Genomic DNA, 26970 nt, shown 5'->3' with positions numbered 1-26970 from the left:
CTAGAACAGAAACTGCCATTAAAAAAATAAATTAGTAGAGCATATAAAATATTGCATGATAACTATAAGAATCAATCAGAGGAGGTTAGAAAGGATTGGGAAGAGAGACTGGATAAGCAATTCAGAAAGAACGGGAGGATATATGTTTGTCTAACAAATATGCAACAAAAGCTATAACTTTCAGGATTTTTGCATGGAAATGTTTACACAGACATTTTTATACCCAAAGTAGACTACAGAGAATTTTTCCTCAGATAGATAGCAAATGTTGGAGGTGTGACATGGAAGAAACAAGTGACTGGGAAGAAATTTTCTGAGAGTGTGGTGAGTTAGTGGACTTTAAGGATCCCCTGCATGATGCACTGTAGGAGATGCTGAGTGGGCAGACTGGTGTGATGAGGGAGATAATACTGCTTAGGTTACATGACATATATGTGAAGTACAATGTTTGTAAATGTGAACTTGTTAACAAAGTTGGATTACTTTTATATAAATGTTATTCTGCCTGTGTCACAAGTGACAATTCAATAAAGGTGGTCAAAAAATATTTAGCTCAAAAGTTCTTACAACAAAAAGCAGAGACAATCCTTTTGAAAATGAAGAATCCACAACTGGGACCCTTGATCAAGAAGCCCTACAAGAATTTTTGAGATTTTCAACAATATTAGAGTTAAATGCAAAAGCACACACTAGCCAATTATACCAGAAAACTGAAGCATATAGCAGTACAATATTTGCCAAGGCTACAAAATACAAAGGCAGAGCAGTTGATTTCAACATCTGAGGAGGTTAATACTCAGACAACACTGTGGCAAGTCACAAGGTGGATGATGGAATCCCAACTGAATTGTTGAAATTGGGAGGTTAAAAGCTGACATGTGGACAAAATTATTTAGACATTTCTGTTAAAGGAAATCCTACATCTTGGAAATGAGCAAATATTCAATGATACACAAAGAGGGAAATCCCAATCTTCGCAATGCACCATGGATTACAAAACATTTTAGGGGAATGGCAAAATTTTTACTGGAACAGACAAATTTTTGACCAATGTAGTCTTAATGAAGGAAGGCCAAATTTTGTTTACCATAAATTTCCACAGACAGCATGAACTACTTCTGGATACACACACATATATATATATATATATATATATATATATATATATATATATATGTGTGTGTGTGTGTTTACCATCGGAAGGTCAAACCTGACTCCATCAAATGATGGAATCATCGACCCACTTCCACAAAACCGACAATGTTGAATTCCGACACTGTCAAAATACGACTCGCTGTAAATCTCGGAACAGGCTTTAACATGGGTTGAGATGGGGGCAAGATTCGTATTTCGACAATGTTGGGTTAGACAGTGTCGCCATTCGGCCACCAGACTTTGACTGAAGTGGGTTCACCTGAACCCACTTCGACCTTCTGATTTATATATATATATATATATATATATATATATATATATATATATATATATAGTCCCTATTAGTTAAAAAAATTGAATGGCTAAAAAGCCAAATATTCAGTTACTCGAAATCGGTTTTGTGGGGGGCTGTGCTTCCCCCACTAATTATATATACCAACTTCAAGATCACACTACAGTGAGGAAAGGGCAAATTTTCCAATCTTCACTGTACTGCGATCTCAGAAAACTGATCTCAAGTAGCTGACTATTCGGCTTTTTAGCATTTCGATTTTTTAAACTTCCATGGTTCTAATAGGGACCCTATATACACATACACACTCATGTATATATATATATATATATATATATATATATATATATATATATATATATATATACATACAGATATATTTATATATATATATACACACACACATATATATATATATATATATATATATATATATATATATATATATATATATATATATATATATATATATATGTACACATATATATATATATAGATATACACACACACACATATATATATATATATATATATATATACACACAGACACACACAGACACACAGACACATACGTATATCTATATCTATATCTATACAGGGTATATATTACATTGTCAAAGTTTTACAACTTCAAATCACTAGACATCGACCACTAGTGATTGAAGTTGCAAAACGAACAATGTAAAAAAAAAAAAAACAAAACAAAACAAAAAAAAAACACAACAGAAAGTAAACTGAAAGGGTTTAATCAGGGGAGGAAGCCCCCCTGCACCCCCGCTACTTAAATATACCAACTCAGAGATCGTGCTAAAGCGTAGGAAATGGAAATCTTCCATTTCTGCACCATACTCCATTAAAGTGCGATCTTGGAGTTGGTATATTTAAGTAGCAGGGGTGTGAAGGGGGCACAGCCCCCATGTGGTGGGTGCACATGGGCTTGCCCCCTGCTTAAAGCAGTTACGGTTGTTTTTTTTTTTAATTAGATTTTCGAAGTTTCAGTACTTCGATCATATGGTGTCGACCACTTCGATTATCTAATCATCATCTTTCGGCTGCTCCCATTAGGGGTCGCCACAGCAGATCAACTGTTTCCATTTCTTCCTGTCCTCTGCATCTTGCTCTGTCACACCAACCACCTGCATATCCTCTCTCACCACATCCATAAACCTTATCTTAGGCCTTCCTCTTTTCCTGTTACCTGACAGCTTCATCCTTAGCATCTTTTTCCCAATATACTCTGCATCCCTCCTCAGCACATGTCCAAACCAACGTAATCTTGCCTCTCTGGCTTTGTCTCCAAACCTTCCAACCTGGGCTGACCCTCTAATATACTTATTCCTAATCCTGTCCATCCTCGTCACATCCAGTGCAAATCTTAACATCTTCAACTCTGCCACGTCAAGCTCCGACTCCTGCCTTTTTTGTCAATGCCACTGTCTCCAACTCATATAACATAGCTGGTCTCACTACCCTCTTGTAGACCTTCCCTTTCACTCTTACTGGTAACTAGTCTGTCACAAATCACTCCTGACACTCTTCTACACCCACTAAATCCTGCCTGTACTCTCTTCTTCACCTCTCTTCCACACTCACCATTACTCTGAACTTTGATCCCAAGTACTTAAACCCATCCACCTTCACCACCTCTACTCCCTGCATCCTCACCATTTCTCTACCCTCCCTCTCATTCACACACATATATTCTGTCTTAGTCCTGCTGACCTTCATTCCTCTTCTCCCTAGAGCATAATCTCCACCTCTCCAGGGTCTCCTCCACCTGTTCCCTACTCTCACTACTCTCACTAAAGAGCACAATGTCATCTGCAATCATAGTCCACAGGGACTCCTGTCTGATCTCGTCTGTCAACCTGTCCATCACCACTGCAAATAAGACAGGGCTCAGAGCTGATCCTTGATGTAATCCCACCTCCACCTTAAACGCATCCTTCACTCCCACCACAGACCTCACCGCTGTCACACTACCCTTTGTACATATCCTGTACCACTCTTACATACTTTCTCTGACACTCCTGACTTCCTCATACAATACCACAACTCCTCTCTAGGAACCCTGTCATATGCTTTCTCTAAATTCACAAAGACACAATGCAACTCCTTCTGACCTTCTCTGTACTTCTTCATCGACACTCTCACAGCAAACATCGCATCTGTAGTGCTCTTTCCTGGCATGAAACCATACTGCTGATCACTAATCATCACCTCCCTTCTTAACCTAGCTTCCACTACTCTTTCCCAAAACTTCATGCTGTGACTGATCAGTTTAATCCCTCCATAGTTACTACAGCTCTGCACATCACCCTTATTCTTAAAAATTGGTACCAAAACACTTTCTCCATTCCTTAGGCATCCTCACTTTCCAAGATTTCATTAAACAATCTAGTTAAAAACTCCACTGCCATTTCACCTAAACACCACCATGCTTCCACAGGAATGTCATCTGGACCAACAGCCTTTCCGTTCTTCATCCTCTTCATAGCTTTCCTTACTTCCTCCTTGCTAATCCACTGCACTTCATGATTCACTATCCGCACATCATCCAACTTTCTCTCCCTCTCATTCTCTTCATTCATCAACCCCTCAAAGTACTCTTTCCATCTGCTCAACACACTCTCCTCGCTTGTGAGTACGTTTCCCTCATTATCCTTTATCACCCTTACCTGCTGCACATCTTTACTAGCTCGGTCCCTCTGTCTAGCCAATCGGTACAGGTCCTTTTCTTCCTCCTTAGTGTCCAACCTTTTATACAACTCTTCATACGCCTTATCCTTAGCCACCTCTCTCTCTGCCATGCACCTCATCTCCTTATACTAGTCTACTTTCTTCATCTCTTTGACAATCCCACTTCTTCGCCAACCTCTTTCTCTTCGATTATCTAATATAGACCCATATATATATATATATATATATATATATATATATATATATATATACACACACACACACACACACACACACACACACACACACACACACAGGATATAAAAAGTTTACAACCCCCTGTTAAAATGCCAGGTTTTTGTGATATCAAATAATGAGACCACAATAAATCATTTCAAAACTTTTCCCACCTTTAATGTCACCTATAACCTGTACAATTCAATTGAAAAACAAACAAATCTGTTAAGGGAAAAATACAAAAAAATTAAAAATGCACAATACGCTGGTTGCATACCCTTAAACTAATACTTTGTTGTGTGTGCACACCCTTAAACTAATACTTTGCTGAAACACCTTTTGATTTAATTACAGCATTCAATCTTCTTGGGTAGGAGTCCATCAGCATGGCATATCTTGACTTGGCAATATTTGCCCACTCTTCCTTGCAAAAGCACTCCAAATTTGTCACATTGCAAGGGCATCTCTCTTGTGCACAACCCTCTTCAGGTCACCACACAGATTTTCTATTGGATTTAGGTCTGGGCTCTGGCTGGGCATTCCAAAACTTTAATTTTCTTCTAGTGAAGCCATTCTTTTGTTGATTTGGATGTATGCTTGGGGTCACTGTCGTGTTGAAAGGTGAAATTCCTCATCTTCAGCTTTCTAGCAGACACCTGAAATTTTTGGGCCAAAGGTGACTGATATTTTGAACTGTTCATAATTCCCTCCATCTTGACTAAAGCCCCATTTCAGTCTGAAGAAAAGCAACCCCAAAACATGATACTGCCACCACCATGCTTCACCATGGGGATGGTGTTCTTTTGGTCTGACATGCTTTTAGGAGACATGATGCATTTATTTTGCAAAGTTTAGCCAGGCCTGGGTGTTTTTCTATGTAAGAAAAGGCTTCTGTCGTGCAACCCTACCCCATAGTCCAGACATATGGAGAATACAGGAGATTGTTGCCAGAAATTCCTGCCGCTCCTTTAGTGTTGCTGTAGGTCTCTTGGCAGCCTCCCTGACCAGTTTTCGTCTCATCTTTTCATCAATTTTGGAGGGACATCCCAGTTCTTTGCAACGTCACTGTTGTCCCATATTTTCTTCACTTTTTGATGACTGTCTTCACTGTGTTCCATGGTATATCCAATGCTGTGGAAATTTTTTTGTATCCTTCTCCTGACTGATACCTTTCAACAATGAGATCCCTTTGATGCGTTGTAAGATCTCTGCGAACCATGGCTTTTGCTGTAGCAGGCAACGGAGTAAATGTCAGGATAATCTTACTAGGACAGCTGAACTTTATTTGTGGTTAATCAGAGTATCTTTTAATGATGGCAGGTGTGTACTCAAGAACACTGAATGATGTAATTAAATCAAAAGGTGCTTCAACAAAGTATTAGTTTAAGGGTGTGTACCAGCGTATTGTACATTTTTTTATTTTTTATATTTTTTTCCCAACAGATTTGTTTTTCAATTGAATTGTACATGTTATAGGTCACATTAAAGGTGGGAATAGTTTTGAAATGATTTACTGTGGTCTCATTTTTTATATCACAAAAACCTGGCATTTTAACAGGGGTGTGTAAACTTTTTATATCCACTGTATATGTATGTGTGTGTATTTATGTATATACATGCACACACACAAAACATGGTCTCTATCTAACGACAGAATCGGCAGGTGGTTAATCCCCGTCTCTAACACAGAAGAACCTATCAAGGCTACTCAGTGTCATCCCTCTTCTTCACCCATTAATTTTGGACCTAGTGCCAGCACTAATTGGGAATTCAAAGGCTATGTGTGGGCAGGTAACAAGATTAAAATATCATTATTTGATGACATACCTCTCAACTTGGAATCATTAACAATCTGGACAAAGGCCGATGAAAAGTAGGTACAACTGGTCAAAAATCTGTATGCTTATTAACATAAAATTTACATACATAATTATGTAACCGCACCCACTCCAGTGGGATTGTGGGATACTAACTTTTAAACACAACTTGGAGAACAGACAAAATATTAAAAAAACAGAAACTGATAACAGAATGGTGTTTTATTTATATTATCTGGACTTCTATCAAACTTTGAACTTGTGTAAAACTAAAATACAATTTTCTTTTATAAAAAATAAAATGAACTGCTTGCTGTTTAGTATTCCTTGCTCTTCTACAAAGAAGCATATAACTACAGATGGAATCAAAAGAACGTGACATTGTTGTAAAGTGGTGGGGAAGAAATCATGAGGCATTTGTGCTGATGCATATCCCAGACATACGAAATGGACTGTTATTTTCTGTATGTTTCACTGACAACATTTACATCTATGAGTCATTACTAATACAGTGTCATTGCAAGTTGTATTATCCCTAAAATAAAAAGTGGGCCCATCCACTCTAGCATAGATCTTGCTTTTGGTCCATGTTTTCACTATCCCCTTAACAGTTTTCCAAGACACAAAGCTATTTTTTTCCATGTCAACCACTGCACTATACATAACAGAGTGTAGTACACTGATGGTTCAGCTAGTCTCTGGATTGCTTACGTAGTCATACAGCAACATTTTGTGATGTTCCATTCCTTCTGATATAAAAATAAGCTTTTAAATACAACAGAAATATGCAAGCAGCAGGCAGAACACAAACACCATTTGTTCACTGGGCAAAGTTCTGAAAAGTGAAAACACTGGGCCCAGACCAGTCATTTTCCATCTCATAAAATGATTTCCAAGGGTGGCCTAATGGTTAAGACGTTTGCCTTACAAACACGAGGTGGAGGGTTTGAGATTCACAAGGGATAATTGCCTAGGCTTAAAATGGCTCGCAAGAGCAGTGAGCCTAGTACTAATCTATGAACCTATTTAAAATATTATATTTTCAGTTTTATACTATAAAATTTAAAACATGCAGAAATAAATGCATTATTTTCTATGTATTGTCATAAACCAGATTACACGTCATGTAATCTACAAGAAATGAGGAAAGAATAATTTGTCTGTAACCACTAAAATAGAAACCTATGAATACCACATCTGTAAATTAAGGATTTAACTTGCTTACTTAGTTTTCAGTGTAGTGTTTACAAATGTAATCTTTACCTTACAAAGCTGCTGTATTATTTACTTTACCAGGTCTATCCACACAGAAAACATTTTTCAGCACATAATGGAAGAGTACAACACATGGCACACCACACCATACCACACCACACACACACGACACACTAACTACATGTCCAATGGCACATACTCAGGATCTTGCTAGATTGGAGTTTATGGGCTGCCACATTCAAAGGCAAGAGCATGCACAGAAACAGGCAGTACACATCCCCAATGACTTGTTTCAGCACAAAAATAAAAAGTTAAAGCAGCGGCACAATACAATGGACCCCCCCCCCACAACTCCATTGAATAACGTCAGTGTTGTTCATCAGACTGTGTATGAAGTGATTTCTCCACTCACTAGATTTCACCATTTTTGTAAATCTCCAGACACCACAGTTAATAGAAAAAATGAGCATCACTGTTACTGTCATGCAGTCATTTATCAAGCAATTCAAATGCAGCCAGAATAGTAGAAACATTTTCTCTAAACAAGTCTACTGTTACACTTCACAGCAGCCATATAGATCTAACTACAAATGGGAGAAACAGAAATCCCAAGTCATTTACATACAGAACTGTTCACCATACTCAACCTCTTAGAGCAAAAAATCTGGACAAATAAAGCAGTAAATAAAGGAGGGACTAAGGCCCAAAATAGGGTCAATTTTTAAATATTGCTCCTACAAACTTAGAAAATTAATAGAATAACAGGTTTTGCATTAGTATGAATTTTCTGAAGGGTATGAAGTCAAACTCAAACATCTGTCATTATTTTCTAACTTCAGTCTTTAATGATTTGCCAGAAAACCACAATTTTATGAATAACGGACCTTAAATATTTGACAAAAATGTGGACATTCTGCAAAAATATGTACACTTGACAGGTATGAAAGAAACGCATATTGAAGCAGCACAAGGACACAAACATGTATGCAATAAGTGCCCGAGCAGTATGTTCCTTCAAGCTTACTGTCCAACCTACACTCGAACAAAAAAAATGGCATTTACAAAAGCGCACACTTAGGATGGGGTTTGCACTCATCTTATGTGTACGACTGTGGCATAGCTTATGTCCATGGAGCGTAGATTAATGCTCCGTTTTGTTTTAACGAGATTGTGCAAAAACAGATTTTTAATGGACCTGCTTAACTTGGAGATTTTAATATGGGAAATCGACAGATAATCGTCCCTTTTTAAAGCATGGCTGATCAACAGGATTGATTTCCTTAACTTTGACATGGCAAAAATGGCAGCAATAAACTCTTAGAGGCGACTGTACTGCCCCCCCCCCCCCGGGCTTTGCATCCAGTGTATTAGGTTTACACTTTGTTGACCGGCTTAGCCCCACAAGGTTGACAGTCTTATTTTCAGTCAGGAGAAATGCTAGAACTACTTGCATTTTAACTATCCTGCGGTGATTCCTGAGAGTTTCCTGATTTAAGTTTACCCAGCGTTTGCCTTCCACATTATGACTCAGAGTAGAAGTTTGGCACATGGCAGAACTTAAACTGTAAAGTTAAAAACAGCTCCGCTCCACTCACTTGCTGCTACCTGGCCTGCTGTGCTGCCCTGCTATACTTCAAATCTCCCAATCCAATTCAAACAGGTGCCCACTGAAAACGCATTCCCAGTCTCTGGTAGGCTGGCAGTCTCATGTGTGCAGTGTGATGACTTCAGCCACAACTTGTTATTAAAGGAAAAAAAAAAATCGGGAATTAAAGGGGCCACTTTGGAATTCGTGGCACCCTCTTACTTTGCCCTCAAAACCATTAAATACTGAAGAATTTGGTACAGCTGAGGGGTATGTTTGATGATGTTTTACTTCATCTCACTATTTCAAAAATTAACAGAATTTCATCATTTGTCATGTTCCAAGGAAAAACGAGCAAAAATTAGGCCATTAGCTCTTAACTATAACCCTAATCACAAACGGATGCAGGCACATTTATACTTCTTGGGGGGACAGAAAAAATATTGAGAGTTTGTCTAAGTTGGTTTTCAATGAGCTATGGTGTAAAACGAGAAAAAATATTTTTGATAGACTTATAAAGTTGAAAGTTCTGATCATAGATCAAGACCATAAGGTACAGGCCATTTAGATGGTTTTGGATACCTTAATCATATACGATGGCCAAGCCTTTACCGTCTCCCTGAAGGAGAAGCATTTCCCCAATTATAAGGAAAAGTGTTCAGGAATTTGGGAAAAAAAAACATGAATTAACTGCATGGAAGAAGCTGGTAATGCCCACAGAATTGCAAGCTTATTACAAAGTCATAAAGTTAAGATGGTTGCATCTGATGCAACATGAAAGGTAAGAAATGACCTTGTCACAGGTGTGACTCCCTACCGAATGCAGCAGGATTTCTTTCTGGGCATTATCGGTACAGAATAATATTAACCAGGAAGAAAAAGTGAGACAGCAAGGAAATCCTTAAAGGATAAAGAAAAAGAAGACTGAAGGAAATTAATTCTTCCAATACAGTTTAAATCAAGGAAGAAGGCAGAACAGAATATAGTTGAATGGCAAAAAAGAAACCTAGCCCTAAGGATTTGGGAGCAGTTAAGAAGTGTGACAACCAGACCTCATGGGATGAAGTAAAGGATGAGTCTATCCTTCAACTGAGTGACAATTTAAAGCTTCTGGGTTTCCGGGCAGAATTAAAAATAAAAAGGAGAAGAATATCTAAGACCTTGGCACTAACACAGTTTTGGAGAGAGTCAAGAATGATGAAAGCCAATACAAAAAGGTTAATTAGTAGGGCATACGAAATATATCAAGACAAGTGAAGGCAACCAACTGGAAAAGCTGAAAAGGGATTGTGGAAACATCTGTACATTTTGTATAACTGGATAACAATATGTATATAGCTTGTGAAATGTGTTTTGGTATCTTAAGTTCCATTGTAAAGTGGAATGAAAGCGCTTATTTTATTAAACAATTGCCTGTTGGCATCTTGCTTGAAATAACTTTTTTTGGTTTGTTGTACATTTTGTGTGCAAAACATTGACCGAGATTCGCTTAGCTTCCAAATATGCCACTAAATTGGGGCAATTACATAGCACATAGATTATAAAAAATGTCACCACAGGCCACTAACACATGTTTAAGGTGACTACAGGGTGAAAAATGGAATAATTTTCTGTGTACATTTTGAAGTACATGACTTATACTAGCATTACAGAATTTACAGAGGTCTTTAACAAGCAAACTGATTTGACAAAGAGCTTGTTCTTGCTCAATTATATGAAATAATGAGTGATGTTCTTACTCAAGTTAAAAGGCATCAAAAGTCTGATAATGTTCATGTCAATACATAACAATGGAATGAAATGTCAGACGTGCATAGCAAGTATATAGTTAAACCTCATCAGAAGTATATAAATAAGTGGCTACCACAGCTATACTGCAATGATAAGCAAGGTTCTGCTTAGAAATTCACTAGAAATTTAATTTTGAATGCAAAGGATTTCAAGTAAGAAATGTAGCAGTAAATAAAAATAACTTAAGTGAAGATGGAAGGTGTCACTAAAGAATTCTGACAATTTTCCAATACTAGCTGGCATTGACTACATTCTAAGTTTCTCTCGTTTCTTTTTCAAAAGTGGAATGCAATACATATCACTCTGCCCCAACTTATAATGTGAAATATTTGCATTTGTTTAATGGACAGAATGTAAATATGTTAACTGCTATGCAATAGTTATTAAAAAAGTAGACCGTAATTGGTCAAGGTTAGGGCTGAAGTTGGCTGTTGCTGGGTCAAAGTGGCTTCTTAGACACCTTTAAAATATTCTTTTGCAGAGTCTGCAAACAGTAATTGGATAAGACTACACTGGAGTAACTGTGGGTGGTTCAGAAGCAGAACAAATTTATTTTGGAAACATAGTCTTAGTTTGCTACTATAATGCATTAATACATATGTACTCCGGCAGTATCAAGTGTTAGCACAGATGTTCAAAGATTCATAGGTTAGTATTATGCAGGCAGTCTGGGCAACCATATAAATAGCCTAGCAATGGATCCTAAGTATAGCTGGTAGAGGTATTACTTTTTTTTTCACAAAAAAGGACATACTATTAATCCCTGGGGTAAATTTAAGAGAACCTATCAAATGACTTAACTTGAAAAAAAAAAAGGATAAGATGTTGCATTATTCAACATGCAAGGATTTGTTAAAAAGGTAGACAATCTCTTTGGTAATGACACCAGCTTTTCAAGAAGTCCTCTATGTTGCTTTATAACATGAGAGTTTTGGACAGAGTACTCCTAACATTGCCAATGTTTCTGATGTGGATAAAAGTTAATAAAATATAAAAGGTAAGACAGATCTCTGCACAGAAGTCTATAAGCAAAAGGAGAACATTTACTCTATCTAGATAACAAAAGGGAGACTAGCCCTTTGATTCAAACTGGCTAAGGAATGATGACGTCTTTCAAGCTGGATATGTATTTGAAAGACGCATACCAACTGCACTGTCACATTCAATGATTGGCCAAATAAGGGAGTAAAACAGGGAAACAGACCTCTTTAGATCTTGATTATGCATACTTAATGAATAACTTGGCAATGAAAGAAAAATATTTCATTACTGTACTTAATGGCATATGATGATCAAAAGAGTTAATTATCGACAAAATTGCCAAATCTCTAATGAATATATCAACTTTAAGTGGGATGTCACTTAAGTGACAATAAGTATGAACTCCTTGCTTCTCCAGTGCAATTATGCTACACGCTTGCATTAAGTTTAATGTCAAGATCAAAACATTAGATGCTGAATATCTGGCCTTCGGTGCGGAATTGAAAAGTCTATGGATGAATCAATAATGGCACTCAGTTTGCAGTCAGCTGCAAACATACCACCCATGAACTTCGAACACCTGTTTTCACATCAGAAAATGTGAGAAACAGAAGTGGACTCTGCACACAGCCCTGAGGCACTCCACCACTGACTGATCTACTACTTCTCAACTTGTATGTATTATCAAATAGCCAATTAGTAAGCCATTCAACAACAGTTATTTTAATCTGCAAGTCTGTCAACAATCTGAATGCTAAATCATATGAGGATGAGATAAGCACCCTGGACAGACTATCCCCCCCTCCCACGGCAGCAATATCTTCAGTCACACCTACAACAAAGTCAGGTAAATTAAGCAAGCAAGATGTTGGCCTAACAAAACCTGTACTGACTACAACACTGGCAAATGAACAGCTTGATTTCAGGAGAGTTATGACACTACTTTGTGCACATAGGACGGCAGCAATATCTTCAGTCACACCTACAACAAAGTCAGGTAAATTAAGCAAGATGTTGGCCTAACAAAACCTGTACTGACTACAACACTGGCAAATGAACAGCTTGATTTCAGGAGAGTTATGACACTACTTTGTGCACACAGGAGGAATTAGTTCTAAGAGTTACCCTGTCCCTATGGAACACAGTGAAGGGCTCCTTGTACATCAAGGCTTGTAACTTTGAGACCCACCCAACTGAAGTGATGGCTATAAGCAGGGTGATCTTCTAAGTCAGCATCTTTAAATGAGTAGAAGCTGTTGGCTCAAAAGGTGGTAATGCAAGGTTTTCTAAAACACAGTTTAAATCCCAAGTAGGGATCGAGCTTCTCCTGGGAGGCCTAAGACATACAACCTCTTTTAGGAAAATTTTCATGTGATGGTCAGGATAGGGGGAGCAGATAAGGCAGGAGAGATAGCTAAAGCATGTACCTTAACATTGGAATAAGAAAGTCTGGTGAAATAATGCTTACAGGTATTCTAACACTAGCTTTCTGTCTGCCAGCAAAAGGGTAATGTCTTTGCCCTTGCACAAAATAGAAAAAACTCTTTCCATTTGGATAATTATCACTTTCTGGTATACTTTTTTTGCCTCTCTGAGACTTAATAGCACTTCTGTGGAATATCCAGCATTATCTGCGGTCAGAAACCAATCCTCTAAGCTGTTAGTCTGAGGGTGCATGGGTGAAGATGAAAGACAGACCCCTTTAGCTGAGTGAGTAGGTCTATCACTTGTGGGAGAATATACTCTCTCCCCTCATAATATACTTGTGGGAGAATATACTCTCTCCCTTTCTCCCCTCGTGAGGATCAAGAAGAGGAAGAACTAATGATGCCTTGGCTAGAAAGGGGCTAAGAATATCATGATTGGCTTGTCTGACCTTACCTTTACCAGTATCCTGTGAATCAGGAGAAAAGATGTGAAGGCATGAAGTAAGAGTCCAGTCACTTGAATGAGAAGGTGCCTGCTGTCTATGTCCCTGTCTGGTGGGTTCTTGAGTAAAACCTTTGAAGTTTGTCTGTTCTGGTGTGAGACAAAAAGGTCTATACTCAGATGTCCCCACCAGAATGTCCCTGCTCAAAGACTCTGCTAAGGTGTTGCTATGGCCCGGAATATAGGATGCTATCAGTATCAGTCGCAAATGTGGTGCCAAGAGCCAAATCTTTATTGCTAGACTGTACAGGGGGTAGGAATGAGTTTCTTCTTGCTTATGTATGACATAAATGAGGTGCTGTCTGTCTAAGTTTGTAGTGCTCCTGCAGACAGGTTGTTTTGAAAGGCTTTCATCGCTAAAAAAACTGCCAGCAACGCCTTCTGGCTTATGTGAAATTTTGTTTGTTGTGGAGTCCAGACCATTTGAACCTTCAAGAGTGCAAATTGTGCTCTCCATGGTATTTCGGAGCAGTCTGTGGTGATGGTCTTGTCTCCCTCTTGTAGAGAAAAATTTACTCCTCGATTCATTTTGATGGTGCCTTTCTACCAATGAAGTTCTATTTTCAAGCATGGTAAAACAGACACCAGGGTTTCCAGGGATTGTGAGTGCTGCTCCCAAGTGTTTTTCAGTAACCACTGGAGTTTATGTGTAGTTTTGCCACAGGAATCATAAGTATGCATGATGCTGTGAACCCCAAGGCCCTTAGATATTACTTTGATGCTACCGTCTGCCTTGGCAGTAAGACAATTAGAGAGTCTATCAAAAAGGACAGCTTATCTTGGGGTAAGAAGGCATTCTGTAGTACAGTATCCATCAGTGTGCCCAGAAACAGAATTCTTGTTTAGGGCTGAAGTTGGGTATTGCAGAAATTGAGGGCGAGCCTACCCACTGAAAGTAGTCCACGGTAGCCTGTAAGGCTGTTTGAAGTTACAGGATGTTTTTTCCTGGATGAAACAATTGTCCAGGTAGTGGTTCATGCACACTCCCAGCATTCTGCAATGCACTATAACTGGAGTCAGACATTAGTGAAAACTCTGTGCAGTGGATGCACCAAATAGTAAAGCACAGAACTGGTAGTGCAAACCTGCTGTTATGAATCAAAGGCAACTGCTGTGTTCATTTGCTATAGAATATAAAGACAGGCATCCTTCAGATCTACTGTCACTAAATATGCTCATGAAAAGGTCATGGGCAGAAGTTTTGAAAGAGTCAGCATTTTGAATTTGGGAATGTTTAGAAATGTATTTAACTTAGAGGTCTAAAATTAGTCTCAAAGTTCCTTCCTTTCTTTGGACTAGAAAAATCCTTGAGTAGAACCCTGCTGCCTCCTCCCCAGCAGGGGAATAGCTGAATGGAACCCTGATGCAAGAGTTGTTGAAAGATGGGGGGGAAGAGGAGTTACTTGGTCTTTTGGTGGCTTTTGAATCCCTAAGAATGGAGGTCTTTCTATAAATTGAATGGTTTCTTCCTGTGCTGTTCAGTACCCACTGCTCCGAGGTGATGAGTTTCCACTGGTGAAGAACAGAAGAAAGTCTTCCTGCTAATGGGAAAGCAAGGGGGTACTGGGGAGGGGGCTGTACAGAGTTACATATGTTCTCCTGGGGAATACAGTTTTTGGACCCCTATGTTTAGAGCATTACTCAGGCTGCCATCTTCTGGACTGCCCAGGCTTTTTGATCAGGGAGGCCTCCCCTTATATTGCCTAGGAGGCACAGGCCAAGGCCTAGAAGGATAACTCCTATTACATCTTGGGAGAGCAGACATTAAATTCTTTCAGGGATTTTATTTGCTTCCCTTTTTTGTACTACTTTTAGAAACCTTCTCTGCAGGTGGATCAAAAAGGAATTCTTTAAAAGTGTCTGGGTCCTCAGCCAAGTGTGCCTGCAGATAAAGTCAATACCAGCTACCATACATGAAGCATCTAATGTGTCATAACTTTTAGTTATGTACTTACCATAACTTTAGATGTTTGGGATCCATCTCGCCTACATTCTGTACTGATGGGCTAGGAGCCGATCCTCGGCTCCGACTCGGCACGCTATGCTATAGAGCGAAGCCTCTTATTGGCTGAGCTATTCTCTATCCCAGGATGCACCACCACTACTTCCCCAGATCTTGTTTGTCCGCACTCATGCACACACACATAACTGTTTATATAACATTGCCAGATGTTTCAAGATGAAACAATGGAACTCGGACCGTCCGATCTCTTCTGATCTCCAAGGCAGGGGGAAGGAGGGTGGGTTATTAGGAATGTAGATGGATCCCAAACATCTAAAGTTATGGTAAGTACATAACTAAAAGATGTTATGTGATCCTATCTCGCCTACATTCTGTACTGATGGGACAGCGTCCCTAGCACCTAATTCCTGAGTGGCTCACTGGAAAACACTCCTGAGAACTGTGGAACCAAATGAAGCTCGCCCTGAGATGCCACATCCAATTTGTAGTGGGAAATGAAGGTGTGGGGAAGACCACGTCAAGAAAGCACAAATGTCACTAATGGCAAGCTTAGAATGGAATGCTATTGAAGTAGCCATAGCTCTTGTAGAGTGAGCTTTGACAGAGGTTGTAAGCTCTTTATTAGAAGAGGAATAAGCCTGACTAATACAGTCCCTGATCCATTTGGCAATAGTGACCTTTGTGACGGCTTTGCCCAATTTATTATCCGAAAAGGACACAAACAATTGATCTGTTTTCCGTGTTTGTTGGGTCCTGTCTAAATAAAAACGCAATTGCCTGTGAACGTCCAATGTGTGGAAGATGTATTCTGCTTTGTTTGAGTACTTTGGGAAGAAAACTGGGAGTTCTAATGACTGTTGCAGGCAAAAACTGGAACAAACTTTAGGGACAAAAGATGGATTAGGCCTGAGGGATACTCTATCTTTGTGAAAAACCAGGTACGGTGGTTTGACAGATAGAGCTTGATGCTCTGAAACCCTTCTGGCAGAAGTAATCGCGACCAGAAAGGCAGTTTTCCAAGAAAGAAGTTTCAAATCACAGGTTGCTGCCGGTTCAAAAGGGGAGGAGGTTAAGGCACGTAGTACCACATCGAGATCCCACGGAGAAGCAGGATGAGAAATCGGAGGTCGTAAAAGCGCAGCACCTTTCATGAAGGTTTTACACAATCTGTTGCTCATTAAAGGTGGGTTTATGGATTCATGAAAATTGGAAATAGCTGCCAATTGGACCTTGATGGTAGAGACTGAAGAACCTTGATTGAATAGGGAAGTTAGAAATTTCAGGACTTCTGACACCGGAACAGAGATGGGATCCAGACCCCGGAGTTGAGCCCAAATAGCAAATCTCTTCCATTTGCTAGTATACAATTTCTTAGTGGCAGACTTGTGGGCCGAGGATAAGATACGTATAACTTCCGGGTCTAAAGTATGATTCCTGACTATAGTCGGAAGAGGAGGAGCCAAGCTGTTAAGTGTGAAGGGACTGATGGAGTTGTCCCGACTGATGAATTAATAGGTCTGGGATCTGATCCAGGAACCATGGTCCGTCCAGTGCATATTTCCGAAGATAGGGGAACCATACTTGACGAGGCCAGTAAGGGGCAACTAAAATCATTTTGCTCCCCAAGTGAGACGCCTTTTGGATCACTTTGGGAAGGAGGGGAACTGGAGGGAAGGCGTATAGCAAGCCGGTTGGCCAAGGATGGACTAATGCGTCCATAGGACTCTCCCCCGGAGCTGGAGTGAGAGAGAAGGACTTTCTGCACTTCGCGTTCAGCGGGGTTGCAAAAAGGTCGCAACAAGGAGTTCCCCATCTGCTGAAGATCTGAGTTGTCACTGCATCGTTCAGAGACCACTCTTGAGGAGAGAGAATAGTTCTGCATAGTCTGTCGGCTATCACGTTGGACTTCCCAGGGATATGAGTCGCTATCAGAAAACGTCTGGTCGCCACTGCCCATTCCCAAACTCGCATGGCCTCTCTGCAAAGGGGGTAGGATCTGGTCCCTCCCTGCTTGTTCAGATACCAGACTACTGACATGTTGTCGGAGTGAATGGCAATTACGCCCTGAGGGAGGTAATCGTGGAGGGCTTGTAGAGACAGAAACACCGCCCTCATTTCTAGAATGTTGATATGAAGGAGACTCTCGTCGGAATGCCAATTGCCTTGGACTGACCTGCCCAGGTAATGCCCCCCCACCCCATCCGGGTGGCGTCCGTCGTCAATGTGGCTATAGGAGGAGGTGGAACAAAGGGTCGTCCCTGATCCAGATTGGAGGGCACCAGCCACCAGCGAAGGTTCCGTTTGCAGGTTTCCGTGATCCGTATGAGGTGACTGAGAGGGAGATCCTGAAAGGACCACTGTGTCGATAGGAGCCACTGGAGAATTCACATATGCAATCTTGCTAAGGGGACTAGGAGAACAGTGGCCGACAGAGCCTAATAGCTGCAGGACCATCCTGGCTGGAACTTTGGATCTGAGAAGCAAGGCTCGGACTTGAGCCTGTATAGTCTGTATCCTTTCTGTAGGAAGATAGACCCGCATTTGGTTTGAGTCTATCTCTACTCCGATGAACCTTATGCGCTGAGATGGCAGCAACACAGACTTTGGCCAATTGAAGGGGATTCCAACGGAAGTGCCTAGTGATATGGTGGCTTGTAGGTTCTGCAATAGTAGACGCCTGGAGGTGGCAGTTAGGAGCCAGTCGTCCAGATACGGAAACACCTGGAATCCTAGACTCCTCAGCTGAGCAGTCACGACCGCCAAACATTTGGTGAACACCCTGGGGGCTGTGGTGAGACCAAAGGGCAGAACTGAAAATGACTGTCTCCCAGGCTGAAGCGCAAATGTCTCCTGGACGCCTGATCTATCAGGATGTGATAATAGGCGTCCTTGAGATCTATGGAGCACATCCAAACACCTTTCTCCAGCAGTGGGAGAATGGATTGTAAGGTGACCATTCGAACTTGGACTTTTGACTGATCGATTTAGGATGCTGAGATCCAAAATGGGCCTCAAGTCCCCGGTCTTTTGGCACCAAAAGAATCTTGAGTAAGTCCCTAATCCGATCTGGTCTGCGGGGACCGGTTGGATGACTCCTTTTGAAGCAGCTTTGAGATTTCTAAGGCTGCGATTTCCCATTGACTGGGTGGCGGGTCCGGGATTTTCTTGGACTGGTGGAGGGTGTGAAAAGGGATGGTGTAACCTCCGGCTATGATTCAAGCACCCATCGGTCCTGAGTGATACCTTCCCAGGCTTTTAGGTGCCTCGAAAATGACCCCGACTGGCTCCGAGCTGCACAGTTGGGCAATCCTTCGGGATTGTGGAAGGCTGAAGAGCCACGAAAGGACTCGGGGTCTCCAGTGTTATGGGGCCTCTGCCGCCTCTGGGACGGCATCTTCCAGAAAAATTTCCCTCCTCTGCCTCTAGAAGGGGATCGTCCTGCTGAGGGATAAGACTTCTGGGATTTGGAACCACATTTTCCCTCCTCTTTAGCCTTGGGATAAGGCCGAAGGGAGTGGAAAATCGTGCCCGGCAGTCAAAGTCTTACCTTCTTGCTCGCAGCGGGTCAATGTGTCCTTTACCTTGGGTCCAAACAAAGAGGACCCATCAAAGGGAGCGTCGGCAAAGGAAGACTTAAAGGCTTCCGCAAAATGACACAGGCGGAGCCAGGCTTGCCTCCGTACAGCAACACCCGTACCCACCGCTCTACTTCCCTCGGCTGCATATGAAATGAGCCTCATGGAAGAGTTTGATATCGATGACAGCGTAGCCAACCGTTTGGGCCAGCTGCTCAGGTAGGTTACCCAAGAGGGTATCTGAAAGCTCCTTGATCAGATCCCTTTGAAATCTAGTGAAGTGCGTTAAATAGTTCAGGGACCTTAAGGTAAAGGCTGCTGAACTGAGGGTGCGCTTCCCGTACCGGTCCATGCTCCTAGACTCCTTATTAGGAGGATGGACGGACGCCGCCTCTGCTACATCTTGTTGGGTAGCAGATGCCACCACCAGGGCATCTACAGCCACACCTTTGGTCAGAAACTCCTTCTCTGGGGGTGCTGATAAGAATTTGTTTGGTCGAGCAGGTACCGGTTCCACAGAGTCTGGATGTTCCCACAGATCAAATCTAGGAGCTCGTCGGGAGTGAGACACCCAGGAGGCGGAGGGCTGAGCCAAGGCCTTGAGGAACACCGACTCATCATCAGCGAAGGGGTTTGGAATGCCAGCCTCGTTGTTTGAGGGCTTCCAAGATGTCTGCAAAGGAGACATCATCTGAGGACGACTTAGGGGACCCCTCTGCATCATCAAGATCGGTGTCCCACGTGAAAGACTCATCGAGTCGACGTGCTTCCTCTTGCACAGTCTTTTCCTTGGGGGTTCCTCCGAAGAAGCTTCAGAGGGACCTCCAGGAGGGGAAACCCCACTGGGGTGACCTCAGGCCCCGGGCTCCGCTGTCTAGCGACAGGGGACTACCAAAGACCCAGTCTCCGTGTAGCAAAGGTGCCGTGAGACCGTGGAGGTAGCCAAAGAAGATTTGGCCAAAGCACTCCTCATGGCCCTGAAGGCCGGACCGCCAGAGTCCTGGGAAGGTCCAACCTCTCGGCCACAACAGTAAAGTACCCCCGCAGCCGACGAGAGGAAGGCTCTGAACCGAAAACATCGGTCCCGCTGCGACCGAGGTTACCGGGCCGACGAGAGAGGTCCTTGTACCGAACTCTGACTCAAGAGCCGGGGTTGGAGTAAGGGTCGGAGCCGACCCGAAAACTTCCATCGGTTCCACCAGCACCGGCTCCAATGGTGCTGAGGCTGTTGGAGGAGGAACCAGAACTACAGGGTGGGCCATCGGCTCCAAAGCCGAATGGGCTGGAGCCGAAACTAATTTCTGGAATACAGGAGACTGAAACAGTCTTAGGAGCACCCTGTCAATGTCAGAATCCGACATCTTGGAAGATCGGGAGGAGACCGAGGTCCTGACTTCTCCATCGGCTCTGAAGGACTGGGGGACCGGCTCCGAATAGACTCAACCAGTATCGGTGCCGAGGGAGATCCCATAGCAATTTCCCTCGGTGCCGAGGAGGGCTTTAAGAGTCTGAGCCGGCAACCCTCATCGGCTCCAAGATCAGTGGAGCCGATGAAGGTGACCCCCAGCCATCGGCCCCGAAACCAGAGTAGTCGAGACTGGAGGCATCGAGGCAGACCGTTCCGCCCTCGGCTCCGAAGTTCGTGGAGCCGATGGAGAAGCCTGCCTAGATTTCTTAGTGGTCGGTTCCGACGGGCTGGTCGGAGCCGACTATTTCTTTTTCTTAGCTGGAGAGGAAGAGGAAGATAAGGCCTCCTCGAAAGAGGGTTTAATGAGCCCTTTTAAGATCAATTTATTCTTCTTCTCTTGGAAGACCCTAGAGGAAAAAGCGTGACACACGCTGCAAGACTCCTGAAGGTGTTTGGCACCTAAACAGTACACGCATAAGGAGTGATCATCTGTGATGGACATTTTATAGTTGCATCTCGTGCACTTCTTAAATCCTGAGGGTCTATGCTCTTTGGACATAATGCCTGCAGACTACTCACTATCAGAGAAAAAATACAATGTCACTCAGTAAAGGATTTTCACAATAATAAAAACCTTTTTTTTTTTTTTTTTTTTAACGAAAGGCGAAAGCCCAAGAAACTCAACAATAACAACTACAAATACACTAAACAAAAGAGGGCCAAGAACCCTCTAACTCAAACAGGTACTTGACCTCTCCAAATAAAAAAGACTCACTGAAGAACTAGGGGAAGGCCCCTCTAACTCAAACGGAAAACCTTTCCCTATTCAGTCACACAAAATTACCACAGAAAAATCACGAAAACACACTTATACACAGCGATAGCTGTTAAAACAGCTTTTGGGTAAAGATTAAAGAATTTTCTGACAGAAAAACCTTCAGAAAAAAAGCACTTAGCACAGCCAAGTTCGAGACCACGTCCTAGCTTGTAAGCGGCAAACGAGATCTGGGGAAGTAGTGGTGGTGCATCCTGGGATAGAGAATAGCTCAGCCAATAAGAGGCTTAGCCAAGGATCGGCTCCGAGCCCATCAGTACAGAATGTAGGCGAGATAGGATCACATAACATCCAGACTTTAGAGAATGTCTGGAAATCTACAGTGTAATTCCAGCTGTCTCCTGTATGCACCTTAAGTTAAGCCTTATCTGCAATACACCTTGCTTTGGTAATGACTTGCTCCAGCAAGGACTCTATTTTAACAAGGGAAATTGGCAATTTCAAGCCCTCAGAGTGGGTAGCAAACATATAAATCTTTTTTCCAAACCTGTCTAGTAGTCTGTCTTTCCTGTCATTAGGTAGGGGATGACTATTCATCAGGCTTAGGGGCACCTGTAGTAGCTTCAGTAGACAATACAAAAGGTAAGCTTGTGGGTTCTTGAAGTGTTTGTGAGTGTCAAACACTCTGTAAAAATGATCTGGCTTCCTTGGAGCAGGAAACAGAGTGGGTGTAGAGAGAGATATTCAAAGACATCATCTAATAACACAAAGAATATAGGAATAGCGGGGGATTTCAGGCTTAGAATCTGCCTGTATGGAGTTTGGGCATAAGAGAATTTATTTTCCCAATGAAAAGCCCTCTTCATCTTAAGTTATGTATCCACAATGAACAAATCTTCTGTAGGAGAAGCAAAGGACAGGGTATTACCTGAAGCAAAATCAAGACAGGACTGAGGGGAGGTTTTCAGAATAAGATAAGATCCTGAGGAATTAGAATCCTCTTGAAAGGAGAAATCTCTTGGTCTTTTACTAGGAGATGCTACAGGAGACCCTGTAGTGCCTAGATGGTCTCCTCCCTAGATTTCATAAGTCACAAATTCATGGGCAATTTTAAGGAGGTCTTGAGTTTTCACCTGAGTTGCAAAAGCAGATGACTGGGGTATAATCTGAGGTAGGCTGACAGGTCTCTTTGGCTTAGGTACCTATTTAGTATGACAGTCCAGGTTAATGGAGCTGGTTCCTGCAAAACAACCATGGAAGAGGAACCATCTCACTCAATAATCAACATTCGGACAATGGAAGCTGAGGCCCGTTAAGCCACCTCAGACCCAAAGATGTTGACATCAGAGAGACCAAAGTCAGCTGGCCTGCTGCCATGGTAGTCTCGCAAGGGATCACGCCAGAAAACTCAGGCCTGGCAGTCACTGGACCCAAGGGCTACTAAAGTACCTCACCAGAGCTGGTCGACTTCGACATGGAAAGACTGCCATCATCTGTGGAGTCCTTTTCTTTAGGCTTTTTGCCTTTTTGTTTCTTAGGTAAATTAATGGTTGAAACTGAGGGAGAAGGAGGAGCAGCAGAAATAACTGGGTCGAGAACGCCATGTGTGCAATGAGGACTTTGGTCTTATGCTTAAGGGTCTTGGCTCTAAACCTAGCACAATCTTAGCAAACTGAAATATTGTTCCGAGGCCACAAACAAAACATTCAAAAAGAATAAAAGCCTTTATGCAGGATTTGCTTCCCACACTTAAAGCAGTTATTAACTTTCTTGAACAATAATGAGAAGAACTCCCCAATGGGGTACTTATCTGAAAACTGTTTGTTAGAAACTCTGGAGAAAAACAAACTGTTGAAATGACTGAGTTTATATTAGGCTGTTCTATGTTAGTGAAATTAGGATTACAAACATTCAAGAGACCATTAACTATGCACAGGACGTTAAAACTAATGGTTCTTATAAAAAACTTGCATATATTCCTAATAAGAGGCTTTCTATATTTGTTAAGAACTTAAACAAAGCTTTTGTCAACATTGTCCACAGAAATACAACTGGTATGTTAGGATTTCAGATGCAGTTTACAACACAAGGGGGATAATGGTGTAACAGACTTTTTTGTATGGTTTTTATGTGTAACCATGAAATTACAATATTGCATTGTAGGCAACTGCAGTTTTCCCAAATTCAGGTTTAACTGCTATTACTGAATGATTAATGACACACCATAGTCAGGGTAACAGACAATACATAATACAGTATAGAACACTGATCAGAAATTCCACTATATGCTGTATTATGTATTGTCTATTACCCTGACCATGGTGTGTGTCATTACATGTTCAGAATAACAATTAAACCTGACTTTGGGAAAATGGCAGTTGCCTACAGTGTAATATAGTAATTTCAGGTTTAAATTTTGTAACATAGTTAATGCCTTTCCAAAGGTCAGTTATCTGTACTGAAAGTCAACTCAGTCTATCAAAAAACAGACAAACGTGCAATTTGTTGAATGAATTAAGATGTGTCCTACATGTCCAGAGTGCTAAACTACACTTGTCTATCCAGAGACAGAATATTTGTAGGTAATGGAGTGACTTGCAAATACTGAAGTGTCATGGATCTGCCAATGTTTTTAGGCCAGGGAAAACAGAAAAAAAAATGCCAATCTTAAAGGTGCCTGCTAAATTTTATCCTTCTGAAGGATGGCATCTACATCCTGCTGTAACTGAGGAGCTATTCCCCTGAAGCAGTGTGGCTGTGTGTACAGTCTGGATGTGACTCTATACCATCTCCAAAATATGTCCCCATGCCAGCGCCTGCACAACACAAATGCATGTAGTGATGGTCCTCCACTGATGAAAATGAAGGGAAAACCATCTCCGACCACTTTCAACCTGCTCATCTGGACATACATAGAAGAGCTGTCGAAAAGACAAGATGGCACGGACCTTTTTTTTTGTCTGAAGTAGAGGTCCATTTTTCTAATCTGGAGAGACAGAGTCTGACACTGCTGCAGCTGGAATGGACACTTTATGCACTTCACATGCCTCTTTTTGCTGAATAAGAAAAAACTGAAATGACAGCCTGTGGTAATAAGGTTTTCATTAATGCACTGTTCACACTGATGGAAAACCAGAAAAAGTAACATCATAGCCCTAAATCCACACATCCCCAAAGAGTTGCACCAAATGCTGCAAATCACAAGCCTGGGCATCATGAGCACCAGAGATGGGTACAGAGATAGTATTCATATTTTTGGTATCAACATTATTAAAGCTTGGAAAAAAAAAAAAAAAAAAAGATATAGATATATATATATATATATATATATATATATATATATATATATATATATATATATATATATATATCACTTGAGAAAGACAGCAAGAAGAATGATTAAGGCAGTCCAGGGAAAATGAAAAGTAATTTCCCCAAGTTGATGATTAACATAACTTATTTTCCAAGTGGTGTAACTACCTGGGCTTCATTTAAGGTAAAAGCCCCCCAACCCCATTCAGTTGTCTTTGGAGGAGGATTAGTGAAGTGACTTTTTCAGAAACATTCTATTTCTCATTAACACTTAGCTTGAATACCACAACGATCACTGGAATAATCTTAAGATGATGATCTATCAAACCTAGATTGTATAGATGAAGGGCCTAGGTTTTGCTATGGATGAAATCTTTGAACCTCATGGCTTATATCTGGGTAGCGCAGTGGTGCAGCAGTTAACGTTGTCACCTTACAGCAAGTGGCTCTCCAGTCCTATTCTTGGCTGGGGTGCCTTCTGTATGGAGTTTGCATGTCCTCCCTGCCTTCACGTGGGCTTCCTCTGGGTGCTCTGGTTTCCTCCCATATTCTAAAGAGATGCGTTTGGAGCATTTCTTCCCAGGCCTCTGCTGAAAACAGGCTGTCCTAGTCAGACTTTTATGGTCAACAAATGATAAATAAAAATAAAATAAATAAATGACTTCTCCTATTGACTTTGATTAGTTACTAAATCTTGTAATAACTTTGAGGATGGTAAAGGAAACTCCAGGGCTCATGCCCAAAGCTTTTCCCTCAATCACTACAAAAGAGCCAACGGAGAAAGTTATGAAATTCTCTGGAACCTTTGATTTATCTCAGTGATGGCCATTACAGGGGAATGGAAACCCTGCTTAAAACTATTTTTCTAAGCAAAATAGAATCCTCTGATGAAGGGAAGTTTAAAATGAATTAAGAACCCTTGACTGATATTGCACAAAACTCAAGTATAGAAAATCAAACGATCCTCGACCACTGGAAAGCTGGAACCAGCAATAAGGCACAGACCAGGAACTTGAGGCAGTAAAAAATATATATTTTAATCCAACAAACAAAGCACACCGACAAAACTCAAGTATACTGTTGTACAGTGCTTCTTGGTAGACAGCAGCAAAATTAATTTTTTTAGCACATCAAGCACACAAAATTAGAAGTTATGTACTCACCATAACGTTCCATCTGAGTAGGTATCTTCATTTGTCTGCAACCTTTGGGATACGGATCCGATCTCGGATCCGAGCCGGCAACTTTTACCACAGCATAGATCCGAGCTCCTAGCTCCTCCCTTTACCCACAATCCCCCTGCCAACCCTAACTGACCTCAGATCAAGTTTGCCCGATATAAGCAATGTAAAGGTGCCCCGGAAGGGGCTAATCCAAGACAGATCCTAAAGGTCAGGGGGAAGGAGGGGGGATGGTTGCAGACAAATGAAGATACCTACTCAGATGGAACGTTATTGGTGAGTACATAACTTCTAAATCTGAAGTAGGAACTTCATTTGTCAGCAACCTTTGGGACAGAGTCCCCAGCTACCTGAATCCTGGGTGGCCTTTATGGAAGAACATTCTGGAGTACTGCAGAGCCAAAGGACGCCCTACCTCTGGAGACATCCAGTTTGTAATGGCTGATAAAGGTATGAGATGAGACCCAAGTGGCTGCGGAACAAATATCATCTAAGGGGACCCTAGATTTAAAAGCAGCGACGGCCCTAGTAGAATGAGCTCGAACCCCTTGAGGTGCAGGCCTTCCCGAACTCTGGTATGCTAAGAGGATACAATTAGCTATCCACCGTGATAGTGTAACTTTAGAAATTGACTTGCCTAAACTTGTTTTGGCAAAGGAGACAAAAAACTGGTCAGATTGCCAATGACCAGCAGTTAGATGAGTATAAAAACGTAATTGTCTGTGCACATCCAAGGAATGCAGTTTATATTCCCCTTTGTTCTGGTAATGGGGAAAGAACACGGGAAGATTAATGGATTGATTAATATTAGCTTCTGAAGATACCTTAGGCAGAAAGGACGGATTGATCCTGAGGTAAACTCTATCTGGATGGAAGAATAAATAAGGTGGCTTAACACATAGAGCCTGAAGTTCAGAAACCCTTTTAGCTGAAGTAACGGCCACTAAGAAGGCCGTTTTCCAAGAGAGATATTTAAGATCAACCGTGGCCGCCGGCTCGAAAGGGGGCTAGTCAAGGCTTGGAGAACCAAAGACAAATCCCATGGGGTACTACCTCCCTGACTGGAGGTCTGAGA

The 26970-nt window shown here is 41.5% G+C and overlaps 1 protein-coding gene across 1 annotated transcript in view; it reads right to left on the bottom strand.

Annotated features, from left to right (window-relative positions):
- Nucleotides 1–26970, bottom strand: part of NRDC (nardilysin convertase) — an 853803-nt gene that overhangs the window by 551803 nt on the left and 275030 nt on the right. Inside the window, exon 19 of the mRNA XM_044086887.1 lies at nucleotides 25005–25042. Within this exon, the coding sequence (XP_043942822.1) occupies nucleotides 25005–25042 (38 nt within the window). The remainder of the gene's footprint in view (nucleotides 1–25004; nucleotides 25043–26970) is intronic.

The sequence above is a fragment of the Protopterus annectens genome, chromosome 10.part0 (genome assembly GCF_019279795.1).
Source record: "Protopterus annectens isolate FY-2018-M chromosome 10.part0, PAN1.0, whole genome shotgun sequence".
NCBI lineage: Eukaryota > Metazoa > Chordata > Ceratodontiformes > Protopteridae > Protopterus > Protopterus annectens.
The sequence above is the reverse complement of the archived record's forward strand: the minus strand, read 5'-3'. Positions and strand labels throughout refer to the sequence as shown.